Source organism: Plodia interpunctella, chromosome 16, assembly GCF_027563975.2.
Source record: "Plodia interpunctella isolate USDA-ARS_2022_Savannah chromosome 16, ilPloInte3.2, whole genome shotgun sequence".
Taxonomy (NCBI): Eukaryota; Metazoa; Arthropoda; class Insecta; order Lepidoptera; family Pyralidae; genus Plodia; species Plodia interpunctella.
In genome coordinates this window covers 4,367,257-4,395,059 of record NC_071309.1, presented here as the reverse complement: position 1 = coordinate 4,395,059, position 27,803 = coordinate 4,367,257, and the positions used below count along the sequence as shown (strand labels likewise).

The following is a 27,803-nucleotide window of genomic DNA, read 5'->3' as shown; positions in this document are numbered from 1 at the left end:
GTGCCCTATTATAAATATAAAAACAGACAAAAAGGGAATATCTAGGTATGGGAAGATTTAATTAAACTAAGAGCTGCATTTTCACTTATTTTATTGATACAATCTCCAACAAGTATAATAGCACTACAAGATCATCAATTAATAATACATTAAATATATTTAAATTAAAACTAAAATATATTTTAATTCGTATTTTATTATAAAGTAAATCACAGTCAACTTTCAGCTGACAAATTATGTTTCAACTAAAGGAACGCAATACTAAATATTTTTCGATTTTTTCATACAAAGTGTTTCACACCTAAGTATTTGTAATATATGTTTTTTTTTTTTATAATTTTAAATCTTGATCACATTTGCAGGTTTGTAAAAAAAAATCTGAAGGAATATATGCCCACACTCATGTTATATTTAATTATACATGTAATGTCGATGCAAGATGAAGAAATGAATAGTTATTTATTATAATTATAACAGCTCAAAAGCGAACGTCATAAAGCACACTATTTTATATTTTGTCAAATCAGTTCTGTTGCCAAAAGACATGTGATTTCAATATTTCGCTACCTTTTCGAGGAAAAAGAAGCCGCACAAATATTACTGACTAGATATATAACTCCCGCTTTGCTGTAATAGACTTGCATTTTACATAGATACAAATTCAAATATATTTTGAAACGAGAGCTACTAATTTGTAAATGCTTTTGAACTGTTTTCATGTAATTTTTTTTTAAGTAGCAGTTTTTTAAATTTTATATAAATGAATTGATTCTTAATGAACTCAAATTCATAATGTTAAAAACAAATCAAGTTAATCAGGCCAATACAGATCAAGTCAATACAGAGAAACACGACCTCGATAATATAATATGTAAAATTCGTAGTAATTATCTCTTTCTTCTAAAACAATCGTCTGCACAGTAAGTAACAGTGCAATTTACTATTATAACTTTGACACTTACAAACTACACAAAGTGGAACAATACATAAAAATTACCTATTTTATGTTTGCACTACCGATAAGGAAATTAAGAGATCTAATGGTACCCCGGAAACCAAATAATGAAAGCCTCTTCGCGCCTACTAGCGAATGAAAAAATAGGTATCTATCATTATATTGGTGTATTAATAAAAAAAATACCTGTCTTAATATTTAATTTTATTAAAAGGCATTTCATTAATTTCCATCTTAATTTTTTTATTCATTTTAGACATTAGTAAAATATGATGATAATGGTTGAAAAGGAATATGTAATGAAAACCGTATTATCATTGACTAATGTCAAATGGGTTAATTGATGGAAGAAATAATTCGTACCTAATGCAAACAATAACTTTCAAAAAGAATATGTATCCTGGAGTAGAAAAGAATAACTGAAATTTTTCGCAATCTTTCGATTTTTCCTTATAATCAAAAAAAGAAAAGAAATTACCAGAAAATAAAATCCTGGGTTAGAAATTTGCTTAAAAAATAGCTGCAACGAAATGGGCAATTTAATTAACTGGTCAAAATGCAATAAAAACGTCACATCGTGTTATTTATTGCATAATACATCGAAACTTGCGCAAATCGTATTTACGAATGCTTCGCGTGCTAATACTTCGCGATAGCCCCCGTGCAAAACACTACTTAACCGTACCGCGACGTGGCACCAGCAAGCCTAACTTTCATTACTAATATAGTATGAAAATTATTTCATAGCGTTCTTCAACAATTTCACTTGTAAACATTCACACAACAGTTTATTCATATAATCAACCATGATCAAGCATCAAACGTCGTTCTTATCGGTTTTGCAGCCTCTATTTCCAACCATCTGCCATCTGCCAACAATAATCTGCCATCGATTTTACAATGTGAAATCAGTACATGTAATAAAACTTGCCGTGTGATTGTTGACGAAATTAATATCACGAAACTACTTTCACACAACAAATTTCGTTATGAAAGTTAGGCGTTAGCGACATATCTAGTTGAGATGGAAGCCCCGCTCGTTGGTGGCGGCCAGCAGTCGCTCGCGCAGCACGTCTTTGCAGGAGTACTCCGGCAGCTTCAGGTAATGTACGCACGTGTTCACTGAGGGGTACGACCCGTCGCCCGCGTCCACCTGCATTTCGTAAAAGTAAATACATATTAGACATCATAAAACCGATTAAATAACTCACTTTTTTCCTCGCGTGTACTTAATTTTATTCGGGACTGTGACGAAGGTATGTCTAATATTTTACAATCTTGCCTGATAACAACCCTATATGCAAATGTCTATAAGATTGGACCGACCCAGTTCATGTCCTTTGCTTGTACACTGGACTGTCTAAGAAAGCTATTATCTTCAGTTGAGGTGGAGATGGTATTTATTACTGAAGCATAAGCCTTTTGCATTTTACTCTGTTTATCTTTCCTATTGCTAGTACTATTTATTATATGAGGCAGTCCGGCATGATGATCAATAAGGTCACAAAGGTCCTAAAAGTACTAAAGTCCCAATTTTTTTTAAGTATCCTATGTTTGAAACGGGGTCTAAATGCATATCATCAAAATTTGTCCAGCGGTTTATTGCAGACTGCATCGCATTTATAATATTAGCATACCTTCCGGACGACAGTGAGCCGCGGATGCAGGTTGGCGAGGCCGCCGGGCGGCAGGCTGCTGCAGCCGGTCGCGAACTGCAGGAACGCCTTGCGCTCGCGCATGCTCATCTCCACCAGCACCTCCACCAGCCGCAGGAACCCGGGGCTGCGACGATACATACTTTATTAGAGCTATATTTATTTTTCAAAATTAATTTTAAAAAAGGTGATAGTTGATTGCTTCATATACTGTTAATATGTTGACTGCTGTATAATTAAAATATTTTTTTAAATGTGATGATGGCGCTAGAGTGCGATTTGGTCTTAAAAAAGTAAAGGTTGACTATAGTCTGAAAGTAAATAACGGCGCTGTGTACTGTTAGCTCGCAACACTGGGTGCTCATCAACCAATCGTAATCATTATATTTCGTATTGCAATGTCTTCATTTCCTTGACCGACTACGACAAGTGTCGTGTACCACGTGATGAATATATTACCTGTCACGCGTGTAGCCCAGCTTGGGCTCGGTGTAGGCCAGCAGATGGTCCCTGGTCCAGTCGGGCCCGCGCTCGCCGCACAGCAGCAGCCGCAGCTCGGCGGGGCTGAAGGCGCGCAGCCGGCGCGGCGGGAACACGAGCGCGAAGCCGCGTCGGAACGCCGCAGTCTGCCGCCGCACGCCGCCGCGCACCGCCCACCGCATGCTGCGCTCCGCGTACGCGCGCGCGTTGTGCCCGCTCACCTGCGTTCGTACACGTTTGTGTTACTTTATTCAGAGTTCAAACATTCCCGACGACTTCCTAAAATTGCAAGTTACTAAAATCCATACTTCAATACTAATATGACACACTACTAATCCGACAGATTGACAGACAACTTCAACGATTCCATACTAATATTATAAATCTAAAAGTATATTTTATTTATCATTTATTCACGTCAAAACGGAGCAATCACTTAAAATAATTTTGTTTAGTTAAACTATGGATTGAGTTACATAGGCTACTTTGGATAGAGCCGCAATAAACAATTTTTACCAATTTAGTAACAATATCATTTAGTAACAATATGCTGTGATACCTGCAGTAATTGTAGTCTTTGATGAGTGCTCGTTTCGATAATAATATTGTAGTTACACACCATATACTAACATATTCTTAACATAAGTACCTCTTCTTCATCACACTTCAGCTGAAAAGACACGGCGAGGTCGGTCTTAGCGACGAAAACGCAGTGCCCTCTACCATGATATTATCAGGAGACAACTCTCAAGTTATAACGTTACCTCGATATGCTCCCCGCCATCGCACAGCGGCTGCATAGACACAGCGGGGTCGGCGTCGGCCGCCACGTACGTCATGTTGAGCGCCAGCGACGCGAACGAAGCGCCCTCTACCGTTATGTTATCAACGCGTTGTGATACTTCTTCTGGAGAAAGACTGTGATCGCGAACCACTGCGTCGTACTCGTCCGCAGCAACGAGAACACTTTGTAGGAACCTACAACAGAAAAGATTCATTTATTCGCATGACTTGACATAGAATTTTTAGGAAATGAGAATCAACTTGCTTATTTTCTGGAGAGTAAAATATGTCTTATGTTTTTACTAAATTTAGATGTTAGATAATGATAAAACTCGATAGTGAAGCAATCAATAATTAAATGCTAACCTATGTCGGATTGGATCTATTTCCTCTAAATGCTCTGGTCGTAGCTCTTCCCCGCACATGATGCGCAGGAAAGGCTCCGATAGTGGTAAATCTACGAGGCGGCCATCTTGTAGCACCTAAAATTGGAATAATCGATTAGTTTACATATCATACATTTAAAAAAACGTGAAATCATATGATTATTTTTTTTTATATGTTTTAAAACAGATAAAAAGTATAATAATAGGCGCGATCCACGTCGATAATTCCAGGTGCAAAATAGATGAGCGAGAGCTTCGGAGTGGAGAAAAAGGAATAGATAGTGCGAACGCAGTGGAAGAATATAATTAAAGCCCCGTCTTACCTTAGCTAAAAATACTCCTAAGAACCAGAAATATTTGCAAACTTTATCACAGATAGGCGAGTCTTGTGGCAGCGGCGCCGGGAATAGACCTCCCGCTCGCGTCACGTAGTAGCCCGGGGGCTTTTCTGTTAACACAAATTGTATTATACATTAATTTTATGTATATTGTATTACAGTTAATAGAATGTACCCTCGCTAAAGCATCGGTCTTCCTTTTGTATAGTATCTAACGGCGATTTTATGTTGTGGCCGTAACGAGTAAAAATACAGCCGGGACCAAAGGCATGAGCTCCACGGTTATTATATAGTAAAAAATCCAATACTGGCCTCAATTTTCATTTTCTGTGAAAATGGAAAAATAAAAAATCAAAGAGCGTCGCTCAGCCACATGCAGAGGTTCGTCCGCTGCAGCTCCCCGGCCACCAGCGCGTAGATCCGTCAATATAGCCCTAATATGAGACACCTTAGACTACCAGATACATACCTTCAGCCAGCACGAGATGCTGCAGCAGGTCGCTGTGCGAGCGCTCGGAGTCGCTGAGCCACATGCCGAGGTCGGCGCGCTGCAGCTCCCCGGCCACCAGCGCGTAGAACTCCAGCGTCGGCCCCAAGCCCGTCCCCTCTTCACCCGCAAACTCCACTTCTAGTACAGATTTTCTGCCCGCGTGAACTCGCATCACCTATTCAATTGTATATCTTAATTCCTCAATGTCAACAGTCTCTGTCTCTGTAACTCATCTAAACATTTTCCCGGTACATCCTCAGCAGTAAGGCGTCGGTTTACTACTTTATCTGATCCACTATACACGCTTTTCAGAATCCCTATTTGTCAGACCACTGACGCGCTTATCACATAACATATACCTATGTTAGTAAAATCAATTAAAAATATCGGTACATAAACCAAAGACAAACCTGTCTTTGGTATAAAAGTAACGTCATAAACCAGTATTGTAACAGAGTGGTGTCTGTTGTATATTACCTGCATAGCGGACCGCAATAGGTTGGGCTGCCTCGGGATGCGCACGCGCTCGTGCCGCAGCCGCCCCATGCGGAACTCGGTCGCCTCGAGCTCTGCGCGGCGAGGCGACACTGTATTCCCCGCTCTGGAATTCGTCAAATAAGTCAAACTGTGAAATAACATATTCATTTTTTTATTTTATTTTAGGCAACCTACATTTTTAAGACCATGACGGACGAACTTTACGAGCTAGATAAGAGAAAAATATGTTGTTTTTTATTTTCTTAACATTTGTGGATTTCAAGTTCATTTGAGGCATTTTGTAATTTTTTTTCCTTACTCACCTTTGCCTGTCGAGCGCACGATCGCGCTGCGCTTGTAACCACACTATTGTCCGCGAGGTGCCAAATGCCGTACAAGCGAAGAACATCTGACGAGTCTCCAACGGGAATAGGAATGGACACCAATCGTTCAGCTGTTGACACCTGAACCAAACAAGTACTAATTAGAATAACAAAACATTAATCATATCAAAATAAAATTGAAATTGTAAATTGAATTACAAACACAAGTTTCAGGTGATCGTGATGAACGCTATGATCACAGTACTCGATATACACGAAAACAATCCACTACAAATTGAAAACAGGACAATCAGGATAGACTTTAGTAAAAGCAAATGACATTAATTTTGCGACTACCGCCTTCTAGTCTGTCGCTAAATGTAGATTTTCACACATATTTTTTCTTCCCAAAAAACCAGTGGTGGCTTATGAAATTCTCACCATATATTTATTTGTTCACACAGAGGGTTATATTATAACACGTTACTTGAGATTCAGGTTTCATACATACCAGGGTGGGGTTGCAGCCGCCGCTAGAGTGAGCGGTTCCTGCAGCTGCTGATGCAGCTTGTTGGTCAGCTTGGTGGACACGAATGCTAGAGCAGGCAACGACGGCGCTGCGGCCCGCAGCCGACGCAGCACTCGCACGCAGCACGTCACTTGAGACCCTTCCGGACCTTCAGTGCCACACACGCCGCGCTCTATAATAATGTTAAGATTTGAGACTGTGCGAGTATGTATATTATATTCGAAAACAGATTGATTCTGGAAAATTTTTCAAACTTCACCGCAATGAAATAGAATGGTACTGACAACTTTATGAAAACATAGAACATAAATAGAATCCTACTGGCTTTTTAAACGTTGCGCCATATCGATATGAGATTTTCTAGTAATACCTAAAATGTAGATGTTTCTCTGATATAGTATATAAATTGTAGCAATTTATTATATTCAGAGAGCAATTATGTACATGATATCAAGATTGCAATGTACCTGGGTCGGAAGGCTCGTCATCTTCACTGTCACTAGAGGCCGCAAACGTCTCCATGCCTTCAATCTCCTTGTATGTTAACCTGAAACAAAACAGTGAGAATAAAATATAATAAATTATCAAAGTTTAAAACCTTCAAAAAGGCTTCTTAACGCAAGAACAAAACTGCATAAAATTAATGTAAGTTCCGAATTCCTCACATAACGTGTTCAATATACTTTGAACAAAAATGAGATTCCATAATTAAATCGTGAGAACAGCGATCACGTCATCCGCTGCGCGCTACAGAAGCGGCACATGTGCTGACCACACAGCGCTGTGTTCGCTGGATCTCAGAACAACAGCAACAACTCACGTGTAGGTGGTGTCCCTGGGCGAGTCCCTCATCCTAGCGTTGAGCGCCAGCACAGCGCGGTATAACGTCCACGACGGCCGCTGCAGCGCTACAGAAGCGCCGCCCGCGCTCAGCACCAGTCGCAAAGCCGGCAGCCGGCCGCTGTTTGCGGCTGGAGTTGTAGCGCTGCCTTCGCTCGGTACGCGCTCTGGCTCCGCTTGGTCTTCCGCGTCCGATTCCTCGTTAAGAGGTATATCCAAATCTGGTAACAAAATTTTTCGGTTGTAATAAATTGGCTATCTTAAATTCTTTGCAAACTCTTTTATTGCTACTTTATTAAAACTTTTTTCAGTTTCCAAGACCGAATACTACTGCCATATGAGTTTATATAGCAATCTGACTCATGTATAGTAACGGATAGTTGTATGTACTGACCGACAGTCTGGTTGAGGTTGGTGCGCCCGGGGCGGGGGTCGAAGGCGGGAATGAGCGCGGAGAACTGCCTCTTGAGCACGAAGTCGTCGTCCCACGGCCGCCGCGACCGCGACCCGCTCACCCCGCTCACACCGCGCACTGCTTCCAGCGCTTCCTCCTCCATCAGTGACAGGAGATTGCGGGACACCTGCCGGAATATTACTCAGTTTACATATACATTTCTTTTAGCTATTCCCACTGTTGGGTCTACTGCTCCTACCACGCAACCCTCCGGGTTATATAAAATTATAGAAATAATACCAAGTAGACCTTTCGACGAATGACTAATGATGTGGGCTGTAACACCCACGGAAGAAGGGTTGACGTCTGCAGACGGCAGTAATATAACAACCAAGTTTATTTTTTAAGATTCTTGGCGTCAAAACATCACATCGCCGAATGATACCACGGAAGCACGACAAGATGTGAGTGATATTTCTAATATCTAGCGTTAGGAGCTGGTTGTTAAAATGCTGTTTGTATGCTGTTCGTCTATCTAAATATCTCACGTCTAGATAGCACTCAGCGACAATTATCAAGAACTCTGTCATACTCAAAGTATTCAGAAATTAGACCTTTACTGGCACTTTTCCACGGAAAATATGTACATATATAGTATTTCTCATAGCAACAAATTCGGAACTAGCATTTCAGAACGACCAGTGCTAGGAAACAATGCGAAAATAAACTCATTTAAACAGTTTATTAACTGTTGGACTGACATAACTAAATGTATATTTCCTTATTATTTAAGAATTACGCTTTTGTTGGTTGTTGGTCTTAAAAATAAATGTAGCCCACAAGACTCACCACTTCCTGGTACGTGGGTTCGTTTTCCTTGTCGCTATCGAGAGCGTCTTCGGCATCGTCGTCGTCCTCCAACTCTGTGAGGAGAGCGGGCGCGCGGCAGGACTCTAGGAAATCTTCCAGCGATACCTGAACGCATAAATATTTATTTTTTTAAATAGATATAATATTAATTCACCATCACATAATTTTGTTCATACCATATAAACAAATTAGCAGCGCCCCGAGATTTCGCTCCCGTGGAAATTGCACATAATTAATTCGTATTAATTATGTGCAAAAATAGAGCCCTATTGCCATTTCTATAATAAAAGTTGTGTGATGGTGGATGATAAGTTTTAGTTAGCCGCCTTTTAAAAAATATGTATTTTTACCTGTTCGCTCTCGCTGGAAGTGGAAGTGAGTGATAAGGTGAGAGCATTCTGAGCATTCGGAGCTAATGATGGGTAGCTTTGAGCCGCCGACAGCAGTCCGCCGGGGAAATTGCTCGAAAGCGCCAGCCGAACCAGGCTGAATATAAAAATTAAACGATATAAATAACATTAATCTATCCTTAAAGTGGATATTTTATTTATATATAATTACGTCTCTTATTGTATTTCACATGTTGTATTTTGTGCAATAAAGTTTAAATATTTCCCGGTAACTTAGAATTCAGATAATTTGACACTAAGCAACGTCGGTTAAAAGAAAAAAATTAATAAAATCGACATATAAGTTATGTATGACATTTAATTGTAGGGCGTCACATATTGTTAGTATTATAAAAACAAAGAAGATTCTCACCTTGGGAAAAGACTATTGGTATGGTTGGTGCGGTTGGCCCTCTGCGCACTGTTGCCACGCTGTGCACTTCCCGTGTTGGTTCTACCCACACCCAAAGACTCTAACAACCTCGCAGCGCCCTGCGGAACATCATTATTTTATAGAAACATCAAAAAATAATAATTTGTTGTACAAACAAAAATCAAAGACATCAAGAAAAACAAATTACCTCCTTTTTACCAACCGACAAGTCCACCTCCAAACTAGACACTTGTCTGGATCTCAGAGGTAGCTTGCCACAAGGATGGAAAGGAAGCTTTCGGCATTATTTTTGTTTTCCCTCAGTGTTAACGCTGAAAGTAGCACCACTTATATTTCGCACAACATTTTTGTAAACATGAAATTATAAATTTATACCTGTTGTGTTAGATCAGGTTCGCTGGCACTCATCGTACCAGAGCCGGTTCCCGATTGACCATCTTTCTTGTGCTCTGTGAACTGCGCTTCGCCACTCTCGCTGTCTTCGCACTAAAATAAAAATATTATTCGCTTCAGAATAAAATTTACTATCAAACTAGTAAATGCAACTCGTTCCGTAATACAGATTTTTTGCTCTGTCAAATTGAATTTTGGACTTGATTTCGATCAATTAACGTCTACATTCTAGTACGGTGTGTTTTTACACAACAAGCTACAAGTGCACAAGTCTACAAGTGTGTTGTACAAGCTACGAAAATATCACGAAATGTACAAACAACCATAAAAGTACTGAAGCAACGGGACTTGTGCTAATAGATGAAACGGGAACAGGAAGAGTTTTCGCGTTCTTGCTACGCCCAGGATTAATTTGGCTCTATGATACAAATACAGTATGTATTTAAAGAATAGAAAATGAATTTTTAACTGCATTTTTAGCTATTGCGATACCAAATAGAATGGTCAAGATTGTTTCATAAACACCCAGTGTTGCCAGCCAAGAGGACACAGCGCCCCTTATTTTCAATTATATATAACAGACTGAACAACAAAACATTATTACCTGTATATGTAAGCGGTTGACGTTGTTCCTCAAGGTGTGAAGCAACGAAGCCGGTAGACCCAACAGGTCAGTGGAGAGCAAAGCATTCGCGCTATTTCGCACCGCGTCCCCTTCGTGCGCCGAACTTTCCTGATTGTTATATAAATTTGTCTATAACACTGTTTGGGGATTTACTATCTTCTAATGCAATCCAATTCAGAATCTAAATCGATCTGCATCGTATTTACGATATTATACTATCAAGTTATTTTTTTATACTAATGCGTATCATTTCAGGTCCTAAACAGAGTTGCATATTAATCGTTCCGTAAGTAGGTCTAACTACAACAGTGACGGCATTACGAAGGCGACATGTGACCGAAAACATAAAACCTCTTAAATAAATTTTAATCAGCACTGTAATTGTACTTATATCTAGGCGGACCGCAATCAAGTGTTCAGGATTACCACTATTTTCCTAAAAACAAAATAAAAGAAGTCTTCACAGAAAAATACAATAAAACATTTTCCGGTAATTTACCTCCTGTGAGTTGGCCTCTGGCACAGGTTCCTTGGCGGGGTACGGCTTCGTGATGTCAGTGATACTTGTAGGGCCCATCTCCATGTTGGTAAATGACGTGTTTCCTAAATCCGACATGCAGTTGTTGCCTTCAGCCCCTAAAGTTAGCGACTCCACGATCGTGGCAAGATCTGAAAAGAAAATTGTTAAATTCATTTTAATAACCACGCAAAGATACACTTTGGGGTCACTGAGCCAGAGGAATATGTAACATGTGGGAAGTAGAAACATTTTAATATAGTTCTTATTATTTAGATTATTGTTTCGTTGTCATTTTGTAATCTCTGTTAACTTCCATTTCGGAACAATTTCACGAGGTTTTAACACCTACAGATTTCCTAGCCCCAGTTCGTGTAGTTTTGATTATTAAACTTTTTACAGTGTACCTGTGTTGATGTGGTGCGTGGAGTTGTTGATGGCGGCCAGGTCGGCGGCGTGCGTGCGCACGCGCGTCATGTTACTGGCCAACTCCTCACTGGAGATATTGTCGGCTGACGAAGCCTGCTCCGTCGAAGCGACGGATATCTTCAAAAATAAAATATAACTATTAATATAAGAATTCAGATAATTTGACACTAAGCAATGTCTGTTAAAAGAGAAACTTTTAATAAAATCGACATATAAGGTATGTACGACCTTTAATTGTAGGGCGTCACATATTGTTAGTATTATAAAAACAAAGATTTTTACCTTGAGAAAAGATTATTGGTATGGTTGGTGCGGTTAGCCCTCTAAGTAAACAGGAATAATTTACACTACATCTAGGTTCACTATAAAAACAAACTAATTCTTTATATACTAACCTGTTGTTCCACGCTGGTAGCGTCAGGCAGACTAGGAGTAGAATGACTCTTCCTTCCCGTTCTCGCAGAGTCCGGCGTCACTCCCCCCACCACCCCCACACCGCTCACCACTTTTAGGTCGTATTTTCCCTCCGCGCCCATACGGTATGAGTTTCGACCACCATGGTCCCACCTGGAATTAATTTAGTTATAATCTATTACACTACTACATTCAATTAGATGAAGATATATTTTTTCAGATCTTCAAGTCCCGTAAGTCTTCATAATCTCCAAGTTTCCATTGCAAAGGTTCAAAAAATGGAGGTTTCATATCACCAGAGAATAACGGGAATATAGTTTTATATAGTTTGTCTATTACTACCGCCATTTGGCAACTTTCCAGATTCATGCTCGTTCGATAACCTAATTTATATACTACAAGCATAGAAATCTCTATACATATTGTACAAAGTGAAAACGTATTTTAACTTTGCAGTCATTTTGTGTTATATAAACAATTAAAACCAACATCCACGTACACACTAAAAATCATTATAAAAATTATCGGTTGAAATACAAGCGAGTACTGACTTGACATCGACCCATCCGTTGTGCAGCTCGGAGGTGACAGTGCCGACGGCGGGCTGCGGCCCGTCCTGGTCGCGCCACTTCCAGTCCGCGCCGCGCACCACGCGCGCGCCCGCGCACAGCCCGCGCGCGCCCCGCGACCAGCGCCGCGCGCGCCCGCCACCGCCACCGCCCGACCCCGCCCCCGTCCCCGCCCCAGCTACGCCACTCACGTGGTTCGTGGCTCCGCACTGCTTAGGAGCGGTTTCCACTACTCCCACCACCTTTAAGTAAATTTGAAATTCGAATTTCGCCAAAATTTATAGTTTTTTTGTAACGAATTTCAACAAATAGTTTAAGCAGTTTAACTGTGAAAACATAACAAACAAACAGATTTTCGCATTTATAATATCGTAATGGAAGTGTAGGTCTTGCCCACAATGAAATGGGCATTTTTTCATTCGTCTCAGTCCGGGACAACAGTCAATTTATTTATATGTTCGTGTACACAAAATATGACACAAGATGGAGTATTTGTAAATAAGTACTGCTTATCTCTTCCAACAGACCCGAGAGACGAAATTGGTAATGTACTAAAAGACTTTTTTAAAATTTGTTGTATGAGAACCCAAGAAGGAACGTGTCGAATATATCTTACGGACTTTCACACTTCAGTTCACTCACCTTGCCATAAATCTCGACGCCAGACAAGGACAGATAGTGGTTCTGTCCACTGGCGTTCTTGCCGTTCTGCTGGATCCGCAGGTAGCGGTACGGAGTGTCGGCCCGCAGCCGCCAAGTGGCGGTGCTGCCTGGCTCCTGTAAGGCTTGTTCGTCGTTGTGAGACAATAATGTGCTCCATGTTACGCCGTCCATTGACATCTACAAATAAAATACATTATTATTATATCATACAATATAATTTGCCCATAAAAATGACAAAAATACAAAATAACACAATGGTCGTTCGTACAAAATGTTGGACAAGAGGGTGTGGGTCAACTTGCAAGATTTGAAATTAAATGAAATTACTTATTGCATAAAATATGGTACATATGTTAATTATCCATCATGTGTACCACATTTTATGCAATAAATTGTTAAAGATTGTTCCCCACATTGTGTTTGATTACCGACCCCAGGAAATAATTAAAAATACTAATTGAAATGTCCCCGAGATAAAAAACATACCTGGAACAGCCAATTCCTAAGCGCCGAGCGACCATATCCACGAGCGTGACGCAGCGTATAAGCTGTTGGTACAATATGGACGCCAAGATCTATCGCTATGAAAGCACGTCTGTCATCATTCGTATGAACGTTGAGGGGCTCCGGCGACCGTGATAGGACATCTTCCACGCGGCCGTAAGGTAACTGCTTGCCGTCCGAAGACCACACGCAAACGAGGTTGTGTGCGCCTGGGTTAACCCACTCACAGGTACCGCCGTTTGTGCCGATGAAATATATAAGACCGTTTTCGTCGAAATCGTGCTGCGAAAAAATAATAAATTGCATGATAGTTTTTCTTCATATCCAAAGATGTAACATACTGTTTCTTTATTGAATAGCGATAACCTTATCATGAAAAGTTCTTCCTATCTTACAAAACAAATAAGTTAGAAAACTTCACAAGTAAGCTAAGAAATTGTCATAAAATAATTATTATAACTTTTCGTGTTCATTAAACACAACAAAACACAAAACTCACATCATAATTGAAGCTGATGGGCGCTTCAGCCTTGATCTTCTGTGTGAAGTTAAACGTCGCTCGGTCCATATCGTACCACTGTCTCGCCACAGACTTGGCTAGAAATCTCTCCAGCTGTCGCACGGTCGTCAACGCTTCTACTTTCAAGTTGCGGCCTGCGTTGTTACCATTGTTTGAGAGTTCTTCGCTGCCTTCTTCGTTTGCTCGCTCCACGCGGAGCCTAAAATTGAATGGTTATAACTTCAGCTATAGAGGCTATAATGAATAAAAAATAAATGGGCTGTTCATAATCCAATCATAACCATTCTGTTTGGAATTGAAATGACAAAAAAATTTATTTGGTTCATTAAAAATCTGTTTTCTACTCTATATAGACTTACTTACTGTACTCTTACTTCTTAAAATAATATATACTTATAGATATAAATACAGGTGCTATAGATGTTTCAATATAATACATTGAAAAATCTATAAGTACGCAAAGGTGGTCATATGTTTTTTCAGTTAATACTTAACATTTATAACATTATTTTTAAAGAGATTTGCACCAATGACATTGCAGCCTGACTTTTCCATCATCTTTTTTCTGAGATTAATCTGACTTATTACACAGTACATAATATTGTATCAGTGTACCGACCGTATTCGCTTGGCCAGATGGTGCAGAGAGGCGGCGGGTGTGACGGGCGCGTCGCCGGCGGGCGCCAGCACCGGCAGCCGCTCCACGCTCTCCAGCACGCCCACCAGCCGCTGCGCCAGCGCCGCGCCCGCCTCGCCGTCACGCGACACCCACTCGCGGACCACGCGCTCGCGCTCCAGCGCTTGTCCCGGGGTATCTATGGATAACTTGTATACATCAACAAAAGAACCCGCATAAAACTTTGAGAATCTTGTATTCTTTCTGCCAATGTTTGTGGGGTTGCCCCCAATACTTGTTTGTAATGCATGCTTCTTTTGATTTACACGCACATTATGGAGAAAATAATATATAAAAACTTTAAAATGTGACTACGACATATGCCATCTCGCTATGTGTGATATTCCAGCAGTACTTATATATGGTAATTCTCGTTACAATAATAATAGTTAATGATACCTAAAAAATATGACGCCTCCGTACTATAAAACTTTAAACATTCGACTGTGATTTTACAACTTGCCGCCTGACAGACGTCAACTCACTTTGAAAGTACTATAATATCTAGTAGTTATCAAGGTCTTTTATTTTTTAGTTGCCTCATACAACATCTAAGAAGGCCACACGCCACAAACTCCTCTGGTCATTGTACTGACACACAATGACGTCACACTCCTTACCATTGGGCTGCGCACACAGCACCTGCAGCAGCGAGGGCGCCAGACCGGACGACTGCAGCTCGTAAGCGGACAACAATTCATCGCCGCACAGCAACTCTGTCAGCTGTTCTAATGATTCACGTAGCTCCTCTTGCCAGTCTTCTGTTGGCACAAAGATTATATGGTCTTGCCATGATTTTCAGAAATATAGAACCCAGAACAGAGAGGTGTGGTCTCGTAATAAGAGGATTGTGATCATTAGCTAATACTTTGCGCGTTGATCATGTATAGAAAATACTTACTATTCAGGCCTTTCAGGCGAGATTCAAGGCAAGAGTGAATAGAAGTTTTTAGCATTCGAGCTTCACCTTACACCTAATTTCAGCTTCCCATCACATTAGATTGAGAACAAACGCACTCAAATATTAATTTTAAAAAATATCATTGATAGTCAACTAACTGAGAGACAAGAAGTAGAAATAGATCAATACTTCATCCTAACAGAATGAAAAAAAAAAACACTAGACAACTTACTGGAGGGCTGCGTGGCGAGACGCTGCATGCGCGCGAGCAGCACGCGCAGACGCGCCACGGGCGGGCGCGGCTGGCGCGTGGCCGCGTGCGACAGGTGACGCGAGAACAGGGCGCGCGCGCGCTCGCTCACCTGACGTACATATATTTGAATCATATGAAAGCAAACACAGACTCTAGACATTTGACATTATCCGTTTTACTCAATACTAGATGTAGCCCGGGGCTTCGCTCCCGTGGAAATTTTGAGATAAAATATAGCTAATCTTGGATAATGCACCTTTCTAATGGTGAAATAATTTTTGAAATCGATTCAGTAGTTTCGGAGATTACCCGCATCAAACATACAAACTCACAAACGCTTACCTCTTTATAATAATAGTATAGATTACTTTAATATTTTTATGAATCCTTAAATCAGTGCATAAAGATTATATTTGATGTATGTATATGTCTCACAAATAAAAATTAAATTCAACATTCAATGCAAATTATACTATAATAAATATATTGGATGCAAATCTATATCACCCAAATCTTACACAATAGGGGAATAAGATTTGGGCGATAAATAAAAACATAGTCATTTCAAACGACGAACTAGTGTAAAAAATGAGATAGATTTCCATACAACTTCCGGGTCCAATCCGACTAATCTCATACAAAGTGACAGATTGAGCCGAGCATGTGACGAGGGACAAAGTTCGCTTTCTGTCTCGTTACTTCTCTATTAATTCTTTCTCATGTATTTCACATCCCTTTCTATGTATGGGCAAAATGGAAGATATGACTGAGCTTTATATGTCTAAGACTAGAACACTGGCCTTCTTTAGAGATGGATAATGAGTATAATAGGGCACCCACCACGCAGTCCCTAATTTCCACATGTCAAAAAACATATAATTAGATTACAAATTAATTAATATACCTGAGCTTTCAGCGCTTCAGCTTTAGCAGATGAGCGAGTTCTATTTTGGCTTGTAGTCGCACTATCTGAAGCCACTGGGCGCCGGCTCGTCCAACCGCTAGCTAGTTCTGGACCTAAACATTCAACGTATAATTATTTTTACAGTTTTCCAAGCTAATTTATAAAAAAATCTTTTACAAAAATGTAATTTTTGAGACATTGATTTATTATCGTCAGAGAAATCTAATTACAGTCAACGCGTGGCAATAAAGCATTAAAAACGCTGGGTGCACCCATGTCAAGCACCTCATGATGCATTATCATCCAATTAGTACCTACTATACAAAAATCCCTCAATTGAAGTGTAGCGGGAGCTAGGTGATTATGCTCGACCGCCACACAGGGAAGATCTTCCCGCCAGGCTAAGTGTTGCGCCTGGGGAACCACACGGCTCCGACGGTGTCATGTCGGAGGTTGTATTTATGCTTCCAATCGAAAACGCATTGCCTGCGCGGTCTAGGCTTGTTAGCTTCTAGTAGTAAGTCGACCGTAGTGCTATCTGTCCGTAGAGTCGTGGAACACTTGTGTGGCTTGTTATTCGTTGCGTTTGGTCGGCTTTTTACATCTGCGCCGTTGTGCATGTGGCGTGGTAGATGTCGCCACAGAAGATTCAATCATTCATCAACCGTCACTTGTAATCGCAAAGGAACACGACCGCACCCACGGCGCCAGATTACGTTCGCACGTTCGTTTCATAGCCAAAACACAGATTGGGTGATAACAGGTGACATTTGCGAGTCGCTTTGCTGACGAGTACCATTTTATAATACGAGCTGTTTCACCGATAGGTAAAACAGCTCGTCATATAAATACGTAAAATACTTACACAAAAATGTTTCAGCCGTAAATGTATGTTTGGTCCCACGATTTGATTCGAATATAAATCCTGACAAATCTTCCCTCAATATTGTTGTTTGTTGCTGCCCGTCTGTATTGTGTATTTGCAATTCTTTCTCCCTGAAAAATAAAATTTATATATCTGGAATATCACACGTAATTTGCGTGCGGGAATTCAAGAAGCATGTATTTGTAATATTATAAAAATTTTGCTTCAGTTCAGGTTTTTTTATCAATTTATTATATATTAAGGTAACTAATATTGATCCATACATACACTTGATACACTTAATGTTAACAAATAGGGTACTTAATCACATAATTCCCATGGGAGGCCAATGCCAAGGAATAGCTAGTGACAAGATGATATATTATAGATAGATCTTACTTCTTGGATGACAAAGCCCAATTTCCAAGGATCAGTCGGGTCGTACCGGGCTTAGATAGTATGGGCTGTGGCACTACATTTTTCACTGAAGCTCTTGCTCTCTGTAGTTTGTCGATAAATTCTCCGCGATTTTCTGAAAATAAACATTTACATTTTATTTTAAATACATTAGTAAAAAGTAGCCTATGACACTCCCCAGCTCTCCAATTATCTCCACACCAAACATCAGTACCTTGCTCCGTTTTGACGTGAAAGACGGACAAACACACTTTCACATTTATAATATTAGTATGGATTTTGGGCTTTATACTAGAACTATTTCATTGATTAACCATTGAAAGTCGATTTCTATACGCCACTCACAGTAATCCACCTAAAAGTCCATATTTTCTTCTTGTCTGTTGTGCTTTCATGTCTAAACCAATGGACGATTTCGATTAGATTTAGTATGGATAGAGCTGAGGTAAAACTTAGTAAATAAACCTGTGTTGTCTGTCTGGTGTTCGGGGCTGCCGCTGGAGTACATAGTGGCCAGCTTGCCGTCCAACAGGAAACGGAACCAGCCATTACTTCCGGTGCTCAGTTCTAGCGCGGCAGTGTCGCTCCAAACGTATAACGCGTCCCGACCGCGACACAGAGACCACTCCCCCCAGGAATAGGCCACGCCGTGGGACAGGCATGTTGCGTCTTCGCTGCTTCCTGTTTCAATACATAACTTATATTTTACTTCGTGTCACTGATTAATAAATACAAATAATTTTGGTATTAATTACAATCACTTTTATTGAGAAGAAATATACACAGAACAAAATTAAGTAGGTAACTTTGACATGACCTGACGACCTCGGTGGCGCAGTGGTAAAGTGCTTGCCTCTGAACCGAGAGGTCCCGGGTTCGATCCTCGGTCGGGTCATGATGGAAAATGATCTTTTTCTGATTGGCCCGGGTCGTGGATGTTTATCTATATATGTATTTGTTATAAAATATAGTATCGTTGAGTTAGTATCCCATAACACAAGTCTCGAACTTACTTTGGGGCTAGCTCAATCTGTGTGATTTGTCCTAATATATTTATTTATTTATTTATTTGACATCTTATCAACAAGCACATTCTGAAGGAACTAACACATCATCAATATAAAACTAGATTACCTATGACCACGAACTAAATTGAATCGGGTTAGGTATTTTATTTTCAAATACAAATCCAACACTTTATTGTATTATTTTCATAAAAATACAAGATATGGAAATTTACCCGCTATACTGGTTTCTCCATCGGAAGATATTTGCGACGCGGGTTCAGACGCCAAGGCTTCTACCTTGCTGAAGACGCCGAGTCTCGCAAACTGCTCTAGATATAACTCAGCTGCCTTCACCATCAGTTCTTCAGCGATGCCCAGCACGATCAGATGACCGTCATCGTCATCCTGAAGCACATTACACTTAATAGACCGCTTTTAAATGGACATAGGAAGCTAACGACTTCTGGCTGTGGACCACTACAGTGCAATTTAGCATCTTTCGGGGAGAGTTGGGCATGGTAATATGGACTTTATCTACAGAGATGACATACTTTGATTATTCACAAAATATGTCATCACACACCCCTCACCTAAAGACGTGTAAACAATACTAATTCTAATCGGGAAACTATAACAGAATATTTAAGACCTTATTGTAACATAAAAGGTCAAAAATTCCATCAACATTTATCTGTGTATGTGTTATCTGTACCTGTTCATTCGCAAATAAAAAATAAAACCAAAAGTATTTATTCAAAAGTAAAACAAAACAAATGAAAATTAATGACAATATTAAAAAACATAAAACACAAGACAGGACGATTGATGCAAGTAATTTTCGATGGTGTGATGTCTTTACAATAATGTTGATGTATTTTAAGGCAAATGACAAGGTAAATTAAGAGAAATAAAAAATAACGGCAGTCATACGGCAAGTTAGTATCAAAATGTGACTACAATAACTCATAACGTTTAGCTATGTAAGCCGGGCAAACGTCGGCGTCTCCGTACGGATGACAAATGTACGTCTATATATAATTTTAGCATACACTCTATGCTAAATTTTTAGTTTTAGACGTATTCTTAATTTTTTTCCATATAAAATGCGTCCAATTTTTATTCAGATGTAGCAAAAAATCCGTACGACTTCGTCTCTTCCGGCCCTGCGGCTCTAACTAAAAAAACAAATTATTATACCCGTCAATAGTGTACAAAAAGACGTGATGAAATCGATGCAGGCGTGTCTGTCATCCTATTATCGATCACAACCTCTAAAAATTCAAAATTAAACATGTATCGATGTCGTGTCGATTGATTATAACCACCATCAATTACTCAAATAATAATTGTGCCATCACTTTCATACATATTTCGCTTCTTAAGAGCATAGTGAATCGCAGTGATCTACCCCGTAAAGAATAAAGACATGACACTGGAGTAAATAATAATTGGCCATGCATGCGCGAATGTGGTTTGTGCCCGATTCTTGAGAGCTGAAACCCACATACTAGAGCTACCATCACATTTCATCTATTAGCGAAAAAGTAACGCTACACTAGACAAAGGTTTTTTAGAAAGTATTACAGTTTTCCATTGGACAAAGCTGCCACAATTTACAAAACCGCAAACAGTGGCCACCAAATCCGTTTAATGGAAAACTATAATATTTTCTGATTATCCTTTATCTAGTCATTAGACTAAATTAATCTCTACAGATTACTGAATAATATAAAAAAGTAACCCATCAAAGTCATGGTGGCGCTAGTCACGTGCAAAAGCAACACGTAATTATTACTATCGAATATACTAAAGTTCGTTAGAGCCGCAGAGTGTAACGCAGTGAACACACTGATAGGAATCATCACACCATCGGAACATTACCGCTGGAGGGCGGATATAGCGGCTGCGCAGGTACCGCGGGGGGGCCCGCCGCACTCCGGTCTCGCCCTGATCACATTACAACATCAACTTTACTACCAATAGAGAATGTTACGCTTAGCTCAGCGCAGATGGCAGCACAAATGACCCACAAATTAAGAATAAGTTACATGAACATAATAATGATAAGCCTTGTAGCATGAGTGTCTTTCAGCATTTTTTCTCAGCAGTGGTCGTTCCGAAATGATAGTAGTTTGTAGTTTTAAGCAATACTATTTAATTTAGAACATACTTGTAAAAAAGGGCCTGTGAAGGTCTAATTTCTGAATGCCTTTAGTTTTGAACTTGACATCGTCATTTCGTTCATACAAAAGAAACGCGTGTTAGAAATACACAAGAAACAGGACAGAGCACTGATATAATGTTGTCCCTTATCATGGGCCGGATTTTACAAGGGCTTTTTTCATATATGGCTACGCTACACTAACCCCATTTTTAGCCCAGTTCTTCTGGTGCATAAGTCAATAACATCTGCCATGCTTTGGAATAGTGTCATTGTCATCTTAGTTTAGTGCTGCGCTCTGGCGTGATAAAATCGCAGTAATATTCCCTATCCGCTTAGTAACAATCTACGCGCAACATATGGCGGTTTCTCACTCTGTACAATTTACATGAGTGAGGAACATGATGTGCTATTTTGAATCAAAGAAAATGTTTTTTTTTTTGTAGATAAAATGATATTCGTATTTTGTGTTGCGCATCCATGTTACCGATACACGGCTATTGTCATTTCACTCATACAAATATAAATTCACTAACTACCGTTAAAATATATAATTTTGCATTAATGTGGACGAGTGGTAATAAGCGATAAAAAGTGTACAATAGTAAAAACTATACGAAAATTGGAGAAAATCTTTATCAACATTTTTATTTTAACTAACCTGACGATTCCTAAAAAATGCTTTAGTTTCATCAACTTTGGATGTTCGTGAATCACCATTGTGGCGACATCTAACGCGCCACATCCGTGATACTTTACATCTACAGGATAAAAACGACGCATAATAAAGCCACTTACCACGTTATCAAGCACGGCAGCGACCAGCTGAGTCAATAGCGCGGGAGTGGAGTGCGGCGCCCGGCGCAGTATCCGCGATGGCGCGTAATGCACCATCTTGCGCACGAGTGACAAACATGCGCGGCGCACACTAGCGCCGCCGGCGCCGAGATAGCGTGCGCAAAACAGCGGCACTAAACGCCTGGTAAAACATAACGTTATATGTCAACAATAGGAGATAAACAGCTAATAAAAAAATTGTCTACTTGAATCTTTGTTGAAGTGAAGACGAACAATAAATTTGAATTATCATTTTTTTTTCTGTGGATGTATTTTAGCACATGTTATTTGTACAATAACGATATCACAACAAGAAATATAAATTTAATAAATTTAATAACTCACTCAAGATAAACAGCGGCCATTTCTTTATCCCCAGTGTCGGGGAAATCGTCTTCGTTAGTGGAAGTCGGCGAGTCGTGATTGCCGACCACCAGCCATTCGCCGGGACACTGAAGAATGGCTGCCACTTCTCGATGTCCTGAACATAATAATACTCTATTAATATGTATGTATATTTGTAATACTAATTTTGTATTATCTCCTTTGAACTATCAGTATATTAAAAAACATTACTCTATAGAGTATCTTAATTTCTTACTAGCAGCTGCCCGCGGCGCGGTAAATGGAAAAAGGTAAAGTTACCTTGGTCGTGTCTCTCTCTGGCTTTGTCTAGCGGAGTCTTGCCGTCCTCGTCTCTCAGATCTGCGTTGGCGCCGTAGCGGAGAAGCACCTTGGCTATAGCTGGCCGACCGAAACATGCGGCATAGTGCAATGATGAACTGCGTTGTCCACGATTCACGTCCGCACCTTATAAACATTCGTGATAAATTAGGTAAATGCTGTAAACCGGATTTAGAATATAGTGATCGTCTAATCCTACTAATACTATAAATGCGAAAGTTTGTGAGGATGTGTATGTATGTTTGTTATTCTATCACGCAAAAGCTACTGGACGGATTGTTATGAAATTTGGTACACGGAAATATAACCTGAAATAACATAAAGGGTACTTTTTATCCCGAAATTCCCACAAGAGCGAAGCCCCGAGGCGCAGCTAATTAAATATAAACACAAACTTACACTTAAATAACATTAGGAATTCTATGTTTGATTTGACTATAATAGCGGAAAATGCTTGTTTTTTTTAACTAAAAGTCTTCAAACATTACACTTACACTTAAATTAAAAAATACTCACCTTTTTCACACAAAAATTCCACCATCTCCTTGGTGCCAAACGCTGCGGCCCAATTCAACAAAGTTTGTCCCACATCATCCGTGAAATTCACATCAACCGCTCCACTATTTACAGCTGATAGTAAGGCGTCAGTGTCTTTGCCGCGGATGCAGTCGATGAGCTGCCGGTGGGATTTGTCCCCGCGGGCCGATCCACCGCTGGAACCTTCGCCGCTGGCGCCGCCGCTACTAGACCCTGATGCTGAGCCACCGTTGCGATTCAATCCCCTGTGTAAACATATATATAGGTATATTTCTTCTGGGCGGAAAAAAAAAGCTGACATGATGATTATACTGGCCAGTAAAAATTATGGTTTCATTCTTTATGAACCATACCGGATTCTAAGTAGACAGAGATAAATAAAAAAATATTATTTCAGTAGACTTGTAACTTTGCTGTAATAACGATAATAAATGGAAGATCATACTGTTACTAACAACTTCAGAAAGTATTTAAGAAATGATACATATAAGTACGAGGAAAATATCGTCAAGAAATATGCATGATATGTAGGTAATTTAATATTTAAAATAGAGAAGGCAAATAACAAAGCCCTTCCATCGCCATTTGCCAGTCTTTGGGTGAATACTTTATGACAATGATTATAGCGCTATTGTCGTGTCATTGTGTGGAATGACACTTCAAAAAGGAAGAATAAATATGATATAAGTTCTCTACATACAATAAACTGGCCAAATATAGCTCGACATAAAAAAAGGTTGGCGTATGACTGTTGAAAATAAACTTACGTTTGTATAGCGTGTCGTCCTTCGCACAGCAGCACTAGTAGGAGATCAACCAGCCGCATACATTCGAGGCACCATCTCTCGTCTGCTTGTACGGCAGTCTCTATCGCCGAGCACAACTCCAATCGAACTAAATCCTGGAGAATACATAATTTATAAATAAATGGACAATACTCAACGGCCCACACTAAGCACTGAGTTTGTATTGGTCCTATGGATAAAAACACAGAAAGTGTACATTGAAAACTGTCGTATGACAAACGCGTGCTTTAATCATATAGCATCGCACCTCGTATTTAACAACCAACATTAGAATGTACCTGTACTAAATATGTATTTATATATATATTTAACATACTTTAACACTATAAAATAAACTTACATGTGTGATCTGAGAGGAACCTCGGCACAGAGTGGAGAGTAGACTAACGGTGGTGGATACAGATGGAGACAGACATTTGTCTTCCGTACTCTCTGTGCTGCCCAAGCGACGCACCAACTCTTCTATCAAACCTAGTCAAGAAATCCATACTAATATTATAATGTGACATAGAACGTGGAAACGAACGTTTACAGTTCAAGTAATTTACAATGAAACTTGACGTGCGTACATCAAATTTTTGACTAAATTAATATCGCAAAACTATTTTCGTAAAGTTTGAAAATTAGTAATGAAAATTAAGCATTAATGTACACAATGTTCAGTGTATAAATTAGTAGAATACCAGCGGCCTGTCCAGACTTCGCTCGGTTAAAAACATAATAAACACCTGAACCTTCCTCAGGAATCACACTATTTATTGGTGAAAACCGCATAAAAATCGAAGTATATCGGACGTGGCAGAGGACTTTGTGTAATGTTAAGGATACTCACCATGCTCGGCTAGCGGCGCGGGGTCGGCGTGAGCGCGCGCGAAGCGGTCGGCGAGCGAGGCGAAGCAACGCAGCGCCGCGTCCGCCACGCGCGCGTCGCTGTGGCGCAGCAGCGCGGACAGCGACGACACGGCGTCGCCCACGCGGGCGTCGCCGGGCTCCATTTTGCCACACACTCTGTTGTGAATTTACATATAATGTCAATATTTAGCTGTAAGACCTAAAAAGTAAGTACATACTTATTTATTTTTGTAAATTTTTAATTACAAAAAAAAGTATCGACATCGTAAGTATGAGATCATCATACATTTGTAGTAAATGAGAAAAGTAAAATGATATTACGAAATAGGTACTTATAAGAAAACAAAAGTTTGAAAATTATATTGCCATAATGGACTCCCTTGCAAGAAAATAAAATTATCGGAATCATATTTAATGTTTGAGTTTGAAGTATATTCATCACTCATTGGCATTTGTATAAGGTTTTTGTACCAATGTTATTAACTGAAATAAAATTATTTATAACCACAAATATAGGATTCTATCTATGTTACTTCTGAATCAAAATCATCAAAACTACTCGACCAGTATTTTTGAATTTATTCATTACAAATTAAATCAAAAATCTTCTCTCTTTATATTAGTATGGAAGTATGGATTACCTAGAAACCACAGCCATGGCAGAGTGCAACGTGTCCTTGTGTACAGAAGTTCCATGATGTGTGATGAAGTGTAGCACAGCGGGCAGGCCGCCGCCCTCCCACACCGCCCCCGCCTCTCGGGTGCACACCAACTCTAAAACCTACAATAATATATAATATTATTAAAAGAATTTATTTCTAGCAATAAAGACCTTTTCGTTTGTTAGTACTGTACATTTCTAGTAGTATGGCATTAAAAAGTAATTTAATCTACAATGTTTCCAAAATGTCTTAGTAATGAGGTGAATACAATGCTCAATATTTGCATAATATAAAAAACATAATATTTGCTTTCGTCCTTGTGTTTTTGACAGGAGTTAAAAAGCCCACTTAAATGAAAACCTCAAGTTTAGGTTTCAATTTGGATAATACACATTTCCCATCAAAAATATGAGATTCTTCTTTATGTATATGAAGTAGTGCCTGAACTGACTTACCTTTATACATTGTTCAGCTAAATCTTTACTTGTACGGTTGTTCGGATCAACTGTTAGTAGTCTGCTGCAAATAGCCTTCACAGCTCCTTCAATAGCCACAATCCGTCTTGTGCATTCAGCTGTAAAAGAAGTTTATTCTGTTACAGACAATACAACACTTAGGGATATTAATTCTACTGATATAATAAAATATGTTAACATTTAGACAGATTTCTACTACTATTTTGATGAAAATTGTCCTTAAGTATGCTTTGTGCTTAGCAAGCACAAAGCATACTTTTTACATTGAAATTGTCATGGTGGTGAGGCATTCTAAAGTCTTATAAATAGCAAGGAGAAATACATACCTGAAACATCCAAATAATATGTAATAGCTCTGGCAGTGACTTCCAAAACATTGTCTGGAGCACATTCATCTAGAAATATCTTGCAGAGAGCAGGCAAAAATGTTCTTGGGGGACAGCTGAAAATAAATCATTAAAATGTTAAATTTTTGAGAAAACAAAAAAAATCAAATAAACAACATCCTTTTTCTTCTAAAGTGTAGACGGAAAAAATATAGACTTTGTCACATATTTCATTTCACTAATTCAAAAAGAGAAAATACAAGAGAACAAATGAGATAGGTAGGCCACTAATATGTTTTGTCCCTCATAATGTGCATGTAGTTTTACAATGTCTGTCTTGCCACTTTGTGTGAGATGGTCCAGGGAAGTTGTATGGAAATGTTTTATCCCACTTGCCTATGCATATAAAACTTCCTATCTAGCTCATTAGCATTACCTTTCTGTGTCTACATTGAAAAACAAGAATGATACCAATACCTTTCAAAGCATCTATCGACATTATCCGACATGAGCAGCAACATACAGAGCTGCTCAAGGGCAATAAGTTGCATGTCCCTCTCATCACCCTGGCCTGTTAGGAGCCACTCCAGTAACGTCTCTGGGTCTACCTCCGCCATCTGAACAGTGAAATGTCAAAATATGATACTTGTGTTATTATTATTTTTAACCATGATAACACAAATACAACAAACATATGCTAAATAAAGTATGTAGCATGTGTTGACTTTAGACATAGTACAGTAAAATGTCATCATCTCATCTGGTTAGAAGAGCACATTTTGCATGCAGCCATACAGACCCACATTTAGACATCAAATCACAATTCACAGTTCTTTTGTATTTAGAAAGAAATGTAAAAATTTTAGATCTCACTACTAGTAGGTATATTCAACATAAAGTTGTTCATAATAATATTGGTTATCAAAAATAAATTTAATTCTAAATTTATTTTAGATTCTAAATTTATTTTAGTAATCAAACCACCATTATACTGAGTATCTATAGGGTGTGTGTATAATAAAAATACCACGATACAAAAGTTACAAAGTAGGTTACAAACTAGGAAATACGCAACGCAATATAATAGCACCTTTCTCTTTGACAACAGAAAAAAATTAAAGGAACATCTACAAAATAAAAACACAAAAATGTTTGGGAAATCGAATAAAGCAATTGATAAAAATATTAGATGTCCAACAAGAAATAAATATAAATAAATGCGATTGTTTGAGGACAAACGTGAAGGTTACGATACTACTTACTTTGGTAGATTAGAACACCATAATCACTAGTTAACAAGAAAATGAACTTTTTGAATACTATTCACAACTTTTATTGGAGACACCGATAAACCTCATCAAATACGAAATATATATTAACTTCAGCAAAAAATCAAAAAATCACACGACTTGAAAATTCATCGCCATTATTATTTTCACTAGTGAAGTAGGTAACTCAGTCACACGCAGAGTCTGAATAGCTATGTGACTGACAGGACATTG

The 27,803-nt window shown here is 39.2% G+C and overlaps 1 protein-coding gene across 2 annotated transcripts; it reads right to left on the bottom strand.

The window, feature by feature from the left end:
* Positions 1-74: 74 nt before the first annotated feature.
* On the bottom strand, positions 75-27,787 carry Ufd4 (Ubiquitin fusion-degradation 4-like). 2 transcript variants are annotated; one of them, XM_053757076.1, is made up of 46 exons: positions 27,564-27,787; positions 26,779-26,918; positions 26,302-26,417; positions 25,955-26,073; positions 25,479-25,618; positions 24,818-24,993; positions 24,326-24,456; positions 23,947-24,080; positions 23,159-23,424; positions 22,604-22,768; positions 22,304-22,439; positions 21,920-22,100; positions 20,842-20,907; positions 19,194-19,365; positions 18,419-18,634; positions 17,936-18,068; positions 17,537-17,667; positions 16,672-16,784; positions 15,747-15,876; positions 15,234-15,374; positions 14,557-14,752; positions 13,917-14,136; positions 13,400-13,699; positions 12,893-13,090; positions 12,233-12,492; positions 11,663-11,834; positions 11,246-11,384; positions 10,821-10,990; positions 10,301-10,429; positions 9,679-9,789; positions 9,283-9,401; positions 8,871-9,006; positions 8,500-8,625; positions 7,651-7,837; positions 7,237-7,477; positions 6,884-6,963; positions 6,399-6,588; positions 5,888-6,028; positions 5,565-5,688; positions 5,067-5,262; positions 4,583-4,707; positions 4,240-4,355; positions 3,855-4,068; positions 3,070-3,311; positions 2,593-2,737; positions 75-2,108 (listed from the first exon to the last, which is right to left on the bottom strand). In XM_053757076.1, exons 2-46 carry the CDS (start codon positions 26,916-26,918, stop codon positions 1,971-1,973), a joined length of 7,221 nt encoding a protein of 2,406 aa, XP_053613051.1. In that variant the 5' UTR covers positions 27,564-27,787; the 3' UTR covers positions 75-1,970. The 2 variants fall into 2 exon arrangements, with proteins under 2 accessions (XP_053613051.1, XP_053613052.1); XM_053757077.2 differs by lacking the exon at positions 20,842-20,907.
* Between the last annotated feature and the right edge of the window lie 16 nt (positions 27,788-27,803).

Bases quoted from the DNA above. Each gene is read 5' to 3' on its own strand.
- Ufd4 (XM_053757076.1), bottom strand. From the start codon at position 26,918: ATGGCGGAGGTAGACCCAGAGACGTTACTGGAGTGGCTCCTAACAGGC. The intron at 23,425-23,946 runs GTAAGTTTATTT...ATGTTTACACAG, and splicing joins GGACGACACGCTATACAAAC to GGGATTGAATCGCAACGGTG. The intron at 12,493-12,892 runs GTGAGTGAACTG...ATTTACTTAAAG, and splicing joins GCGTCGAGATTTATGGCAAG to GTGGTGGGAGTAGTGGAAAC.